The sequence below is a fragment of the Microtus ochrogaster genome, chromosome 4, assembly GCF_000317375.1.
Source record: "Microtus ochrogaster isolate Prairie Vole_2 chromosome 4, MicOch1.0, whole genome shotgun sequence".
NCBI lineage: Eukaryota > Metazoa > Chordata > Mammalia > Rodentia > Cricetidae > Microtus > Microtus ochrogaster.
The window spans coordinates 73,692,701-73,709,904 of NC_022011.1; the positions used below are offsets into that span (position 1 = coordinate 73,692,701).

Here is a 17,204-nt window from a genome sequence, read left to right on the forward strand (position 1 = left end):
CTCTCTCTCTCTCTCTCTCTCTCTCTCTCTCTCTCTCTCTCTCTCTCTCTCTCTCTGTATTTCTGGAGAGATAGCTTCTGCCTCTCTCCCTTCTCCCCTCTTTCTCCCCCTTTTCCTTCTCCCCTCCCCATAAATTAACTATACTAAATTAACTAAATTTACTAAATTAACTCTATACTCAAACTCTCTCTCTGCATGATGTATCTGTCTCCCACTGCATTGGTCTCCCACCCACCAAGGGGACCCGCAGAGGCCTCCGGGTGACCTGCCCCATTACCACAGCTGCCCCTCGTGGGATCGGTCCCCACCATCGCCACTTCTTTATAAGCGATAACACTTGGTAGTTTGTTTTGTTGGTTACGCCTCTGTTTATGATGCTGCACAAACATGACGGGCTGAAACGTTACTGTCCGCGCTTCTCATCGCAACAAGTGGCTGTGTACGTGGATTCATGAAATGACTGCTAACTGTTTGAAAAGCAGCATGCTAGAAAGCGTTATTCCACCACGGAAAGTTATGAACCGGAAAGTCCCATTTCTCAGGATCAAGAAATTGTCAACCCTTTCTTGGATAGCACTGGCTGCCTCACGTGTTTCCGGGAAATGCTGAGCACTGAAGGCGAAGGAGGCAGGCTCTACTAGCAAGAGACTGCAGATGCAAAAGAAAAAAAAAATTAAATACCTGCTGAGAGCTATGCAGGAGAAGGGTTATGTGGGAGAACCAGGTTTCAGTGGTGATGAAGATGGCTTGTTTCCCAAGGAAACTGGCACAAACATAGACAAGGAAAATGGTATTTAGTTGACAAGAATGTTAGCAGAGACTTGTGAGAAATTAAATCTGCATTCCTAATAGGAATAATAGTTCTGTATTTATGGTCTTGTTGTAGAGCACAACTACCATATATATAATATAATATAATATAATATAATATAATATAATATAATAATATAATATAACATAGTATAATGATCATTGTATTCCCTGTTTCCTTTCTTGCTGGAGGTTATTAATTAGAATATTTTATGTTCTTCCAATATCTAAATTGTCTCTTTGTTTGCAGTACTTTCCCCACTGACTCTTTTATTGCTGTTTTTCCAGCTACACAGATATATTCTTCAGTGGATTTATTTCCACTATATTCTTTTTCTTAAATTGTGTACTTGCTCTTGTTAAGCTATGTTTGTAACACCTCTAAAACAACATTAAGTAGCAGTCAAAATAACAAGCATCTTTCCCTCGTTTGCGACTCTATGGAGGACTCGTCCAATGCTTCCCGCTAGCTGGAAACTCTAAGCTAAAATATGTTTTAATAGCCTGAGAAATATCTGTTGATTATTGTCTCATAGGGAGGGGGTTGTGAATTTAATATCGCCCCCTGATTTTGCTACTTGTGGAGATGCTATTGCATTTTTTTGAATCTATTAATATAATAAATTATGTTAAAGAATTTTAAAATATAAAATCATTTTACATCGATATCATGATTCTTCCTGGTCACGACATACTATTTTTAATGTACTATTTAGTATTTAATTTAATTGCATCAATTTTATAAATCCAGATCATTTAGAAAATTCAAGCACAATTTATTCTCACAGTTTGGTCTTGACGTTATATTCATTTCTGAAAATGAGTTAATACCTTTTCTCTTTCAGTTTTCTAGACAATCTTACTTATGATTGAGTTATCTAATATTTAAGATTAAGAATAAATTACTATTAAAACATTTGGTTGAGGAACATTTTCATCCTTTCTGCACAGAGATAGTGAGTGTTTTGCTGCAAAGCCGTTGTTAGATTCAAACTATGCAATATTACTGTCTCAGTTTCCCATGTGTTGGGATTGCAAGCATTCCTAGGGAAGAGGTTTAAATTTTTATTTTATTTTTTCAGTAGAAAATGAACACTTTAGATTGTTCTTCTATATTCGTGGTTACATTGGCAAGTAATGTTTTCCTATAAAGAGTATTTTTCATTCTAAATTTTTAAATGGAGCCCGAGATGTAGCTCAATTTTAGAGTAGAACCCTGGCTTCCATTCCAAACCTGTCATAAATCCGGCGCGGTGGCCCACACCTTTAATTCAGGCACCCTGAAGCCAGATGCAGGAGGATTAAAAGTTCAAAGCCATCCTTGACTAAACAGGGTATTTTTCAAGAGATTCTCTCCCCTCCCCCCGCCAATATCAAAAGATGTATTGATTACATGGGACCGGGAAGAGCTTAGCAGAGGAGTGCTGGCTTAGCATGCATAAGGCCCCGAATTTGTCCCGCATCTCACTATCTAGGTAAGATGGCACAGGCTAGGGGAACTCCAGCACCTTGTAGACACAGACCAAGGGCATCCTCAGCTACATAGAGTTTGAGGCCAGCCTGGGACACAATGAGATCCCGTCTTAAAACAAGAGCCACATTTTAAAATCTAATAATGACAAGTTGTTCAGTGAAAACAACAAAATTTGAAAACAAAAATGATTTTCTTTGGTAGTGATTTCCCAATTGTTCCTTTTCATTTGGTTTTTGACCCTTCTCCTTAATAAAACGGGTTGGGGTGGGGTGGCGGCTTCCGTTGTTTGTCTGTTCTGGTGAGCAGTCCCTTCAAAGGACTTGTTGAGTTAGTCACGGGTCTGTTCGTTTTCTATCTCGCTGTTTTGTCTTTATTGGCACACTCAGTTTTATCTTTCATTTCTTTTTAGTTTTAGTTTTCTCATAGCTCTTTGAAATTTGCTCTTCATCTACTTGTTTCAAGGGCTGCTTGTATTGTTTATTTTAGTGGGCAGATACAAAGGCTTTTGAAAGAGATGATGCTTTCTGGCTATGGTGGCATTCTGTTGTCCTTGAAAGAGCTGTTTAATCGCGGAGGCTTCCTTTTTCTTTTACTCTGTGTGGGGGTGACGCTTGTGCGTGTTCCATGTATTCTCGCAGAGCGTGTGTCTTTTCCCATCAGAATTTGTAGTTCAATCTAGACCTGTAAAAACTTTCTGGTTTACATGGCTCATCTTCTATTTCTTAACTTGTGCTCCACCTCAGACCAGAAAGCATAGGCATCTATAATTGTGGTGTCTCATATTTTCTCCCAAAGTCTGCACATCGTTTCTGCTTTATAGACATGAGCAGGGTGCAATTAGATGTAGAGATATTAACCATCTAAATTTTCATGACAAATCATAGCCCTCACATCCCTTCTTTCTCCTTCGATTCTCATTGGTCTGATGCTGAGAGAACTTCTGTGCTATTTTATATGTACACACAACAACTGATGTATTCAAGTTTGTTGTGTATTACATAGCTCAGTGATTTATTTTTCATTATCCTTTATTTTATATTGCCTCTGGGTCTTCAGGGCAGGTTCATATTATCTGATTGTAATGACTTGCAGTCTTTTGGGCTTGACTCCTGGTGACCTTCACACTGATTCCTCTTCTTTTTACTATAGCCAGGTGTCAATGTTTATTGTAACCAACCCCTCTTTTCTATATGAGTGTACTGTGTGGTTCTGAAGGCTATGGCCTAACTAGAACACACACAAAAATGCTCTCTACTCTCCAGGGTTTGGAGAGCATGTATATTTATTACAAAACACTATTATTTTTATAAAACACACACACACAAATTTTACATGGAGCCGATTAGGTCATCTGTGGGTACACAGGATCTCAAGTCAATAATTTTCATAAAAGAAATCACGGTGTTGTCATTGCATTGCCTTGAGCTCCTTTTGCTAGAACTGCGGAAAGTATTGTTCCTCATTCCTACAGTGGAACACTTTCACCACCAACACAGATATCTTCTGTTAAAGAAACATGCATGGAAACAGACAGAAACCCAACTTTGAGTCTGTGGTTATACAGCATGTGAGCCTCTCACTGTGAGATGCTTTGGAGGAGAAAGGGATGGTTCTGGTTTTGGAGAAGCCAATGACAGATGCAGTTTCCTGCCCTGTGCACTAATATGACAACCATTTTATGATCCTACTATTACTGAGACCTCAATGTAAAGCAAATACAGAGAGTTGAAAAATGGAGATACAACAATGATTAGATTGCTTTAATCTTTTTTTTTCTTTTTCTTTTTTTTTTCTCATGAGAAACTTGAACCCAAAGGAGTTAAATGACTTCTTGGGATCCTTCCGCCAGCTCTAACCTCATTCAGATAACTGTGGTCTTATAGTTCCTAAGTCAGGAGAAATTTTCTATTATGTGTCATACACGAGGGATTGAAAGTCAGAGGTTTTTCTCCAAATCCACAGCTGCAGATCAATTACACAAGTACATTACCATACGGCCAACTTTGGAATCTTGTTAGTGTGTAAGTCTACCACACTTCAGTGCTGTGGAGATGGAGACATAGAGGTTGCCATGGTGCAAGAGGAAAGCTCAGGCAGGCCGGGCTTCGTCAGGGTCGGTCAGGACACTGACCACAGTAGAACCGGGAGAGCAGGAAATGGGATATTGTGGAAAAGCTCAGATATCTGCTGGTGTCAGGCAGACAAGTATGTGAGTGGACCAGAGGCAAGTGCCTAGATATGTGTATACAGGCAGGGTGAATGAAGATAAGCAGGTATGTACCGGGGCATGCATGGGTGTAAAGGCAAAAATATTAAACTGGGAGGCACCTGGTTTCCAAAAGTGGATGTGGCTATTTGGCCCCAGGAAAGTTTTGACTTTTGAGTCTAATGCCGCCTGATGACATTTTTTTTTTATCAAAATGAAACATACATAATTTTTTTCTATGATGGATGGATTGTTCAGTGTTAGTACAACACGGTAGAGTACTGCACAGTCTTTCAAAGCATGAAGTTGCTCCTTACATAAGATTTGGGTTATGGGTCACCAGCTGAGTAGGGATGGGTGCTTGGAAGGAGGGACTTAGAAAGAGAAAGGAGACGGCAGTAAAGAAGGATGGGATTTTTATTTAAATCTATCCTTGATACACTGAAAGCTGAGTGCCATTTATGATAAAGGACTCAAGGAAGAAGTTCCCTCTCCAGGTTCACCCGTGCGGCCACCAGGCTGTCATGTCTTCTGTTGTTACAATGCAGGTGTCGTGACTGTCATGATTTATATCACACAAGAGAAATCTCGCGGCTACACATGAACAGGTGAGAACTTTAAAATGAGGAGAAAATATGAGAACCCAGCACTTTCTTATTGTAAAGTTTTTATTTTATCAACATCCTGGAAATACTTTATTTCATTTACAATTTTTTAGCTACACAATGCTAAAGGGAAGTGTGTTCACCCACACATAAAGCAATACGGCTTCAGAATATAACTCTTAAACATATAGAATTTAAAATCTACATCCCAAGTGGCCGGCTGGCGATGTTGTGAAGATGCTTGTGAAGGGTGACATACTTATTTCCTATGGAAAAAATAAAAAAAGAGTTGTTTAGAATAATTATAATAACCACAATTATTTAGTTATTAATTTATTCAGGAAATAATTCAATGTCATTTAATAAAAAATTGTTTAGTCATCTCTTCACCAGTAAATTTCTCAACATTTTTACTTGAATTCATTTTCATTTAAGAATTCTTTAAACTATACCAAAACATTATTTATAAATAGTTATGAAAATTAAGATTTATCAATAAATGACATTTTGATTTGTTTTTTTTTAATTTGTGTCTTTACCTATGTCTTTCTTTCTTGTTTTTTTCTTTCTCAATGCTGGAGACTCAGTCGAGGACCCTGCATAAGCTTGGCAAGCCCTGTGCCCACTGAGCTGCATCCTGGCACACAGCTGGGCTTTTAACTAAATAAACAGTGCCACATAGAACGACATTTTACCCAAGTGCCAAACTTATAGCATCTTAATGTGGTATTAGTATGTAATGACTTAATTCTTCTCCATATTTCATTCATATTGAGGTTGCTGGTGCTTTGTTTATCACAGTCACCCAGAGAATGCTTTTTGAATGTAAAAGTGGATAGAAACGTCACGGGAAAGTTAAATAGGATGGCACTCTTTTTTTTTTTTTTTTTTTTTTTTTTTTTGAGACAGGGTTTCTCTATGGTTTTGGAGCCTGACCTGGAACTAGCTCTTGTAGACCAGGCTGGTCTTGAACTCACAGAGATCCGCCTGCCTCTGCCTCCCGAGTGCTGGGATTAATAGGATGGCACTCTTAAGTGACTTCAGTGTTCATCATATGGATTACACAAGATGCTTCTGCACGGCGGAACAACTAATGGCTGTGTAACCTACATTTATGAAAGTTTTGATACACTTCAGGATGAACTGAAAAACACTTACTTGTCAGTGATTTTGGTCTGAATCAGCCAGTTGATGAAGTCTCTAGTGGCAAGATTATCGAGAATTGTGTTCATCTCGTCAGAAAAGGAGCCGTCAGCATGTCTGCGGCCGAGTTCTTCTACAATGGTGACTTCCTCTGGGAAGCTAAGAAGAGAGTGGTTGATGTTAGTGCTTGATTATCTTAAGTAAATCCTTGTGGATTGCTGATCTTTGGTGAAGTATGAGAGTTGTATTTGAGAGTTTTGATTAAAAACCCCTCATAGAAACCCACATAAAACGGAGACCATTCAGAGGCAGAAGGTTTTGGACCTTGGACCCGAAAGCAAGCTTATGTAGCTTCATGCCCCTTTTCAACAATTCATGGTTGCCTTAGGTAGTTTCATTAGTTGGCAACACAGAAGCTATTGTTTAAACTATCATTTCTCTGATTCACCACAGATGCCTTGGGCTACATAGAACCAGTGACTGTGTAAGCCTCCTTGCAAAGTGTAAGGGATTAAAACTTTGCCTGTGGTTGTATTTGGTTTTGGTACTCATTTGCCACAGTGGAATTTTGGGTATCTGTTACAGATTGATGGATATCCATCAAGATGCACCACTGGGTGCAGAGATATTATGGTCTGTGCTTACACATCAGCCTCCTTTCCATTTTAATCTTTGTCAGCAAGCATGTTTTAATTCTGCTGAAAAATTAGAGTCGAACATAAACTTTCTCCGGCTTCCATTTCAAATGCAAATCAAAATGGTCACAGGAAAATGAGATGCTTCAGCATCTATGTATGTTTAAGGTCTAAGCATGTAGCTAAAGAACTTGCTCTTATTTTTCACCTTGAACATTGCATGGCTATCTATATGATGGCCCTATAAAAGCTAAATACATGGTTAGATGTGATCAATGTCTCTACACATTTTAGTATCTACTAACACATGAATATTAGTTGAACAAATATGGAACTCCAGGTCAGACTATGACCATTTATTAAATATTGAAATGCTCTTATGTTTTCAGTACAATTTTTTAAAAATTTTCATAGAATAATTTGTTCCCCCCAGATTTCTACATTAAGGAAAGGCATCAGGAAAGAAACCCGAGACTTACTCTCGTCGTCCTCTGCCTTTCACCAGCCAAGCAATGAATTCCTTCGCTGCCTGGCCTTCCAAGTAAGAGCTCACATCGCTGGTAAAGGTCCCTTCAGCATGCCTCTCAAACTCATCATGACGTTTGGCAATGTTGTTCCTGAAAGAAATGTGGAGGTTAAATTGAAGCTCTGTCTCCTCGGCAGCGTGGCCCTCCCTGAGAAGCGGTGGGAACTTCAGGCTCATGGCAAGATGGCTGAGGAGTTTGGGAGGTGAGGGTGGCTAGATGATTATTCTGAAGTTGCATAAATGATCTGGATAGAAAATTAGTGGGAAAAGTCTAATGAGGGGCTAAAAAGTCCTTCCCTTTTCCAGGGTGTCATCTCTACCCTCTCTGCTTCCTCACGCCATTGGTTGTTAAAGCTTCGTTTAGGTTTTGCTTTATCCTCAGAGCAGGTAGGCTGTCCACTAGGCAATGCAACTTAAAAACCAGATTAGGAACTTGTTAGTAATGAACATCCAGTCAGAGTTAGCTAACGGATTTAAGGGAAAACAAGGGATGGTTTTGAATCATTACGATAAGAACTATTTGATAACGAATTAAAGAAAATACATGAACCAGCAGGAAAGGAGTGGAGGTGTGCTTTTATCCCCTGTCAGTGTGTGCAGGGACCCGGGGGAGCCAGAAGGAACGGCTTGCTGGCTGTGCATTGCCCTTGGAAAGTCCATCATAGATGAAGAGACAGCCAAGGTTATAGGTGGCCTTGTGTTATTTTTGCATGTTGCATCATTCCCATTATGAGGTTCAGATCCCCACTATGAGGATGAGAACAATTGTTTTCAACTCTATAAATTTGTGTTTTCTCATTGTTCAGACACCTTACCTATAATCATTGGCAGGGACTCAGTAGCTCCCCAAGCATGCTCTGACCACTATGGCCATCTTCATGGCTGCTGGACTCTCTGCTTTAAGGTTATCTATGCACTGTCACCTCTTCTCATTTTCTCTTCCCCCCTTTCATCCCACCCAGACACATCCATGTCCTTTTCCTGGGTTTTAGATTTCTTTAGCTACTTGGTATGCATAACTCCCTTTCCCAAGTGGGCCATCCTCCAAAGAAATTGTGAAATTCCACCATCTCTGTGAAACTCTTGTGGATAATTTTCTCCAGTAGCCTAGGAGTAGCAAAGCCCCCAACACTCCTCAAACAAAATCCAACATTAAAATGTATGCCTTATGATGGGTTTGTGTTCCTGTTTGCTGCCTTCTCTCTTTATGTTCTGCGACTAGCTAGGCTGTAATTTTAAATGCGTGTCTTGGATTTTATTTTACAAGAGAAAGAATGTATCTATTTTCATACTTTACCGATGATCAACTCAGCTATGGGATAATCTTAATGTGATTATAGTCATTGGCTTGAACCCCACAAAGGCACATTGAATTTGCTCTAACTTTAAGTAAGAATTAACTTTCCAACCTAGCAGGTCCCCAAAAGTTAGTTTCCAATTTGAAGGTAAAATAGATGAGAAGAAATATTGTTAAGACTAGTGTGTGTTTGTGATAATAAAATGTCTATGTTATATTGGTGTGTAGATAAGGAAATTGAAGAAGCGAATCATGAGAGTTGTAATAAAGGGTAGCCTCAAAATCATCCAAATTGAATAAGCCTATTTAATGAGCATGATAACCTCAGAGTTAGGAGAACTTCTTGATATGCATTTATCTACAATATGGGGAACAGGTTTAGACTCCTACCTGTTCCTCTTGGTGTTCATCAGCCACTGCACAAAATCTTGGGCACGGCGGGAGTCCAGGTATTTGCTGTAGTCACTGGTGAATGTGCCCTGTGAATGGCGCTTGTCTTCATTTATCTGGTCAGGGTCCTGCAGCGGCTCTGTCTGGGAAGCTGGGAATGATCTGCAAGCGGCCGTGATTAAGCAGCATAAATAATAGTCCAGGAGCAAGGACCCCAAGGGTAAATACTCCCTGAGTATATACTCTATAAGCAGGCTTATTGAGAGGATCCCTCACTGCCAACTAGAAGGCCCCTTGCAGTAGTGAAGTTGGTGCTTCTGCAGACACCTTAATTTCTAAGGGACCTGAGAGGGTCCCTAGAGGGACTTCAGCTGCTTATGAGGACAGCTTCGTTGTATTGGAAGATACTTGTTTTGAATTCTAGCAACAGGTTTCTCAAACAGGATGAAACAAATCTTTTCAACTAATTAATCTACTCATGATTATGCTAATATGACAGAGGAGAGCAGTGACTTGAATATTTTAAAAGTTTAAGACTCTGAAATCATTTGTTTGGGCAGCAGATCTATGCCCCCAATTTTGTCTTGCACATACTAATGTTAAAAAAAAAATAGCTCAATTACTTAGTTATACGGTAGCTAAAGATTGGAGAAAGGGACAAAAAAAACACCATCTGCTAGTTTGAAAATTCCTGGTGGGTATTCCTATGTAACTGGTTGGCATGGTAAATATACAGGAATATCAGTGTAATAACCACAAATGATATACTATTTTTACTCGTTGAATTAAAATTACTAAATATTAGAGAGGATAAAATATTCCTCTACTGGTTATGGGAAGTGGCATGGACTTCCAGAACGCTTCTGGAAGGCAAATCAGTAAGATCTTTGTATAACTCTGGTTTAAAGTCACTCAAACCCTTTGACACAATAATCCCATTGCCAGAGATATATTGTTATCACCCCAGAAAGTATTAAGAAATGTGGGGCAGGGCTGGAGAGATGGCTCAGAGGTTAAGAGCATTGCCTGCTCTTCCAAAGGTCCTGAGTTCAATTCCCAGCAACCACATGGTGGCTCACAACCATCTGTAATGGGGTCTGGTGTCCTCTTCTGGCCAGGAGGCATACACATAGACAGAATATTGTATACATAATAAATAAATAAATATTTTTTAAAAAAAAGAAATGTGGGGCAAAGTGCATGTGGAAACTCTGACTTGCAATTTCCTTTAGGAAAAAATTTTAAAACTTCTTAAATGACCAATAGAAGATGAACAGCTAGATAAATATCATATATTTATGAAGTGAAAAGTATTCAGCTCTTATATATAATATATGTAAAGAATATTATAATAAAAGAGAAAGTTAACAGTATAATTTCAAGAGGAAACCATGACTTATGGCCATATAAACTGAGGGATATTTGTATAGTTTGTAACAGGTAGAGGGGAGGGGCTTGGGGAAAGGGTGAGGAGAAACTGATATAATGCTATTTTAATTAAAGACTTATTTTAAAAGTTTTTAGAATCCAGGAAAGCAACACAATATATTTTTATATATTCTGAATTGTTGTGTTTTTTTTGGATAGTAGAAATTTGAATACTTAAAAATTTTGCATAATTTTAACATTTTGCATTTTAGACATGTATGCTTTTTACAATTAGCAAAGACTGATATTAGTTTCAAGGACATAAAAGAGGAGCTTGAGCTGAAATATTTAAAACAATGTAGTTTATCGTGTGTGAGTAATGAGTGCTTGCAAAACCTCCTGAAGACTCCAAAGGACTATCGTTTCCCATTTTCATGATGAATATACACTCTCCTCTGTATTCGAGAAAAACCCGCCTTTTCTTATCACTGTGTCTTCCGTATTTCAAAACTGTGCAGGGAGGCCATACCTCTGAACCACTGAGACCCTCCTCACCAACCTCAGTTCTCCAAACTTTGTTCTAACCATATTGACAGGCTAGGTCGAGTCTACAGGTGAGTACCTGGGTTTCTCCTCCGTGTCCTGAAGGGAATGCTGCCAGCTGCCTTGCACCAGCATTATAAAAAATCCAGCCACAATGTAAATGTTCTTCATTTTTTTTTCCTGCCTGTTGGAGCACAGGGTAGGGGGTAGGGGAATGACAGGGGAGCAGGCAGTTCAGATGAGTTCATTTTTGACTAAGTAAAGATTATCCACAGAAAAAGGTTATCCTGCCAATTTTATTCTGCCTATAGTTTCAATTCCACCTTAACTTCAAGTAGAATATATCTCTCCATGAATTTTGATAAGCAAAAAAAAAAATCACACAAAGGATATGTTCTACTATTAGGCTTTTTCATTAATGTAGGACAGTTCTGTTAATGTTTAGAAGGCTGGCTTCCAGACTTGAAATAAAAAAGTGTCCACAATAAACATTTAAAATACCCTCTGAGGATGATGCGCTGCATATGGTTAGCCTGAGTGGCACCTTATCCGTAACACCACCCCCTTCACTATCAGTCTGGCTTTCAATTAATCGTCCTTCACTTCCAAGCATTTACATTATACTGCATTTCAACCATCTTAAAGCTGCCTCGGGCTACAACTTGGCATACCAGCTGTCGGTTCAGATGTATTATTCATTTATATTTTAAATAGTGTAACTTGGTCTAGACTTTGTAATTATAAAGCGGCCAACAGATTTGAGGTATTTTAGGGTGCTTTGACCTGTTCTAAATTAAAGGAAAAAAATCATTTTAAAGACAAGCAATTTGCAATAAGAACTAATGCTCCTGGCAACTTGAACAATCACAACTAAGAAATTAAAGATTTGTATCCTGGGGAAAATTAATGCTTGCTTTTGAAGTTCCAGAAGTCCCTGGGTTATCTGGTAATGAGGCTCAGTCTGGGAAATGACATTTCCCACTAATAACACTATAGGTCTCTCTGTAGCATACACCTGGTTTCTTGTCTGTTTGTCAAAAACAGATACCCCATGAAGCCAAAAGATACCAAGTGTGTGATGATGAGGATGGAGACACACATGAATGTGGACCAGGGATGCTTCTATGAAGTAAGCTCTTGTGTTTTCTGAATTGAAACCTTGAGTCCACTATGTGTCAAGGCTGCTCTCTCCCACTTTTGAACTCCAGCATTTTATTTTTGAGAAGTGGGAATTTCAGCCCAAGTTTCATTATACTTCTCCATAAATAAATCAAATGAGTATTTTTAGCAAATGACATTTGGTTAGGAATAAGGATTTTTACAAATATTATCATTTTAGAACATCAATCTTTTCTTTAGCATCTCAGCCATATTTACTATCTGTCTTTGGCAGTAAAACAGAGAATGTCATACCTGCCGTGGTAACGTTCTGAAATAAAAAAAAAAAAAACCCTCATAGATGAGCTGGCCAATCAGACAAAGCAACGTAACAGAAACTAGGCATTCATGCTTCTTGATCATCAATATCAGATGACTTTGGCACATTTCATTGCTTTAGCTTAACCAGTTGACAAATTTTTAGAAACCTGTTCTATTTTCAGGTAATGTTTTTGAGAATGCCTCTCACTGGTCACATCTTTTTATAATACTGAAGAGTTAAAGCAAGCACTCCCCTTTAGGGTTATAACAGTATTGGAAAGCCTCTTGTAAAGACTGAACAATGCCAACTGAGTCCTAGAGAATTCCTTCAACCCAAAGTCCCTGAGGGTTTTCCGATAACCCTGGTCATGTTTATCAGGGGCACACCTAAAGCAGGTAACACTGTGAGAACGTATGTCTTCTGATGCAACCCAAAGAATTCTCTTGGTATAGCTCACTTTTTGAAAATCAACAAAATTGTGAGGAGACATAATACGATTAATTAGTCAGTTTAATACTATTGTTGAGGATTAAGCATATTATTTTAACATCAAAATTTTATTCAGTAAGGAATCTGTATTTACCTCCCTCCTGTTTTTGCTAGTGTAAATAGAGAATGTGATATTTTTGAAAAAAAAAAACAACAAAGAAAACTACCACAATTTTCCAATAAGAATCGAAGGGAAACTATAGCCACAGTACTACCCCCTATAAAAAGTCTTAGAAAATACTTATCTATTTGTAGGAGAGAAAAGATCATATTACTTTTTTGGAATATAATGGTGTTGTAGGATACATAAATACTTTCTCCTTCCTGTCCCCTTTTATAAGGAGTCCCTAGAGTGTGTTCAAACACCCTCTGCTTGATGGGTTGATTGTTGCTGGCATTTGTGAACTGGAGCTTTTTGTATATGAAGTCAAATAGGGACTTCAGAATATCTGATTTGTTTTCCTAAAGAGAGGTACAGGATTCCACTCCAGATGTAGCTACAATCATATTTTATTTACAATCATAGGTCCTCAGAATGTTGTAAATAGCTGCTAGTTTATAACCTACGAAGAAATGCCATCATCGAAGATGCTTGTTCTCTGCACCAAGGATACCAGCGTTTATTTGCAAGGGTTGATGCATAGACCTTGATGGTTTGAAATGATTATTAGAAATTTGGATATTTGAAAGATGATATCGAATATCTTCTTTTGGAAAACAAGAGCTTTTAATTGATAAAGAAATTGCTGTTTTGGTCTCACAATACATACTTCCCTTGTGAAATTAAAAATCCCCTTCTGTTCAAAGTAGTGCGTACATCTATCAAATCCAAGGGAAAAAATATTTATTTTTCACAGTGTTTACTTATTTGAATATGCTGTTCTCATTGTAACAAGTGCATCGGTCTGAATCTTTGTTTTTTTCTTTCTATTTTATGCCTACATTATTTCTCTAAGTAATTTGCGGATTCATTATGTTAAAGTAGGTATAAGTCTAGTCAATAACATTTTTATCTAAATCATGTCCGTCATATTTCTATCAATAAGGTAAAAGATGAAAAATCAATGTTTTCATTCATAATACTTAAAAATACTTAGCTGCCCAACTTCCTTCAAACAGGCTTCACTTCACAGCCACGCAGTTCGCCTCTTACCTTGTGTGACTGAGCCGAGAGCAGGTGCCGATGAAGGGAACCCACTTGGGAACTTCGGAGGTGTTCTCTGCCCAAGCTCTGCACTTCTGCACCAGGGTGCCGTGCTTTTATATATTCTCCAGGCTGTTTAGCCTCGCAGATATTGTGCTGACAATATAAATTTCTCATCTGTAAGTAATGGGGTTTTGTTCAAATGATTTCACTCGCCCACTCGCTTTGCTCATCTGCCTTCCCCGGCTGATACTGGGTTGAGACCTCAGAGACCCGGAAACTTTTTATTTACTCTTGTGCCCTTCTGTTTGGGAATGGAAAGGGCAGTTTGGAAATCTCCCGTCCGGCATGAAAAACCACTTACGCTCTCTGAAGGGAATTTTGACGTCAAATAAGCCGAGTCTCGTTTGAGGGTCTTGTAGTCCTTTGGCTTGCTATTTGGCCATCACGAGTTCCTGAATAATGGATTGATCATTCATCTAGGCAAACAAATAACTCACTAGCCCACATGTATCAATAAACCTCTCGTCCACATTATATGGAATAAATTTGTGTTCTTTTTGTGGGGACTTTTTAAATGTCAGTTAAAATGTAATGAGCACCATATTAATGCGACACAGGAGAATGCAAAAATGAGAATATCCAAGGTGCATGAGGCTAAAGGTTTTAAATCTAGTTTTATTGAGAAGGGGTGGGGGCAATAGAATACAAAAGAAAGCTATGTGAGGGGAACTTTTGAGATAGGTTGCAGGCTGTTACAGTTTCCAACTTCCGATATGTATATAGTGCCTTACTAATTATAGTATACAGCAGATACAATTCTGGTCATTTCAACAGAAGGAAATAGAACATGGAAAATAACCAGGATGTACTAACAGCACGAAACTCCTGCAATTATAAAAAGATTTTTCCTTCCGCTGTCATCAATAAGCTGTGTGACCTTGGTCAAGCCACACATTCTCTTTGTGACTCTATTGCGGACTTGGAAGAAGAGAACAGTGGTTAAGCATTTCTCTAAAGTGAAACTCATATTCTATATGACAATATCACCATAGCATTTGCCAGCTAGATCTCAGTATCCCAATGTGTCAGCTCCATGCTTTATGACTTACATGGAAACAGACCATCGACGCAACTGGAGAAGTACTCTGAATGAACTTAATTCTTCAGTAAGTACATTAAATTAACTGGCAGATGTTGGTACACATTCAGAAACAGGTATCAGGCTCCATGTCAGTTGGGAGACCTTACTGAGGGGTTTTGTGCTAGTCTCTATTGATGATGCAGAGCCCTGGTACCTAGAGGGAGGTCCAAATATCAACATATATGAGACCCTATTAAAAATGGAAAAGGCTCATGGCCCAGATCTGATTTGCAGAATCAGAATCTGCATTTTATCAAGGTCCCTAAGGAAACCTACAGGCAGGTGAAGCTGAAAAGCACAGCTGAATAAATCGTCCATCTCACTCTCTCATTGGTGCTGCTGGCTGATCCCAGGACAGCTCTTGGCAGAGCCAGCAGATGGGGTGAAAGAGCAGAGAATGACGTCCAGCTCAGGGTCCAGCAGAAGTAACCCAAACGGAATGATGAGCTTGACCATGTGGGATGGTTTAGCCCAGATGAAACTGCTCTTTATGGCTACGACCTTCAGGTGCACGACGGCCGCACCTTTATTAAATGTGTCACTCCTTTTATTCTGTTGTCCATTTCCCTCCCCATTTCCTCTTCTCCTAGTTTCTCTCTCTCTTCTCCCTTTGCAGATACTATCAGTTTGTGAAGCACTCATAGCAGGGAGTTCTGCAAAGGATGTCTAAGATGTCTAAAAGCCATAATTATAGCACCAGAATCTTGCGATAGCTCACCACATAGTGCTTCTCTTCTTTGTCCCTTATTTGCCTTCTGTTATGTTAGAAGTAATCATCCCATTTTTTTTTTCCCAAGGAAAATTTCTCTAACTCTACCTCCAACCTACTAATTCTGGCTCATGGAGGTAAGAACACCATGAACACCATGAAGATAAGTCTTATGATAAGCCAGGGGCATTCTGTATAGGACACTTCTCTTCCTCTATGTGCTAGGAGAATCAAACCAGCTTCTGAAAAGGCATTTTGTTATGAGAAAATGTAGGTCTAAGACAATTATTAAACTCAATTTAGTGTGCAGCAGATCCAATGATAGCTTTAAGATCCATCTCTACTTTGCCTTCTATTCCCATCATTGCAATTGTTGCAACATTCGATGTTGGGAAAGAAAAGAAGTAGATATGTATGCCTAAGATTAATATTAAAAAGTTTGCCTTGAAACAGAGTAGCTCTGTGTTTGGGAGGGTGTTGCCTAGAATTGTTCTATTGGTGGTAACATGGAGACCTTTGGTTGCCTGTAGCATTCTGTATTGATAGATATGATTTGCCTTCCTGGAAGGTTGGTTTTAGTTATCTGTAATAAATGGTTATCTTATGAAATGTAAAGAAAGATGTTTACATCAGTGTTTAAGGTAAAACAAGGTACATAATTAGTGAAATTTTAGTGTTATTTTTCTGAGGCTTAGGATAAAGGACAACTTCCACGTGTTTTCAATCTATGCGGGTACACATACCTACATGTTTAGAAGGCCCAATGCTTGTCCTAATTCCTCTTGAGAGTCTTATTAACAAGGCTCCACACTTTGTACAAATTATATAGCTCGTCTTGCTAAGGACTTCACCAGAAGTCATGTGGGTGTGAGGTTGCTGTGCACTGATTTTTGACAGCTCCTGAGGATATTGAGATTTAAATATTTGGGAATGGTTCATAGTGCATTCTGGCAGCAAGTCTACAGGAGGGAGGGATATATTGTATTGTTTGCAGAATACAATGTGTTATGTCCTCCTTTGGGGGATGAGTTTTAATGTTTAAAAAGTTATCAATACCTAGGAACTCTGACCCAGCAAGATTAAAGCACCATTTTGAAATTTAATTGCACAACTGATGCCGCATATACTTGTAATGATGTGTGGAAGGCTCTACTGTTGCATTTTGCATAAGCACAACATGTTAGCAATTATCTGAGGAATCATCCATATAGCATCGTCTACAAACAGTGCAGGTGGTCTCTATTTATCAATGCAAAAGATTCCAAGAGAGATTGTTAATTGAAACAGACAGAAGCATTGAA

General features: G+C 38.7%; 1 protein-coding gene across 1 annotated transcript; it reads right to left on the bottom strand.

Moving 5' to 3' along the window:
* Positions 1 to 6,249: 6,249 nt before the first annotated feature.
* On the bottom strand, positions 6,250 to 14,133 carry Gcg (glucagon). Its single transcript, XM_026789385.1, has 5 exons — positions 14,060 to 14,133; positions 11,077 to 11,181; positions 9,087 to 9,248; positions 7,353 to 7,490; positions 6,250 to 6,397 (listed from the first exon to the last, which is right to left on the bottom strand). The coding sequence occupies exons 2-5, from the start codon at positions 11,166 to 11,168 to the stop codon at positions 6,250 to 6,252; spliced, it is 540 nt and encodes a 179-aa protein (XP_026645186.1). The 5' UTR covers positions 11,169 to 11,181; positions 14,060 to 14,133.
* Positions 14,134 to 17,204: the final 3,071 nt, after the last annotated feature.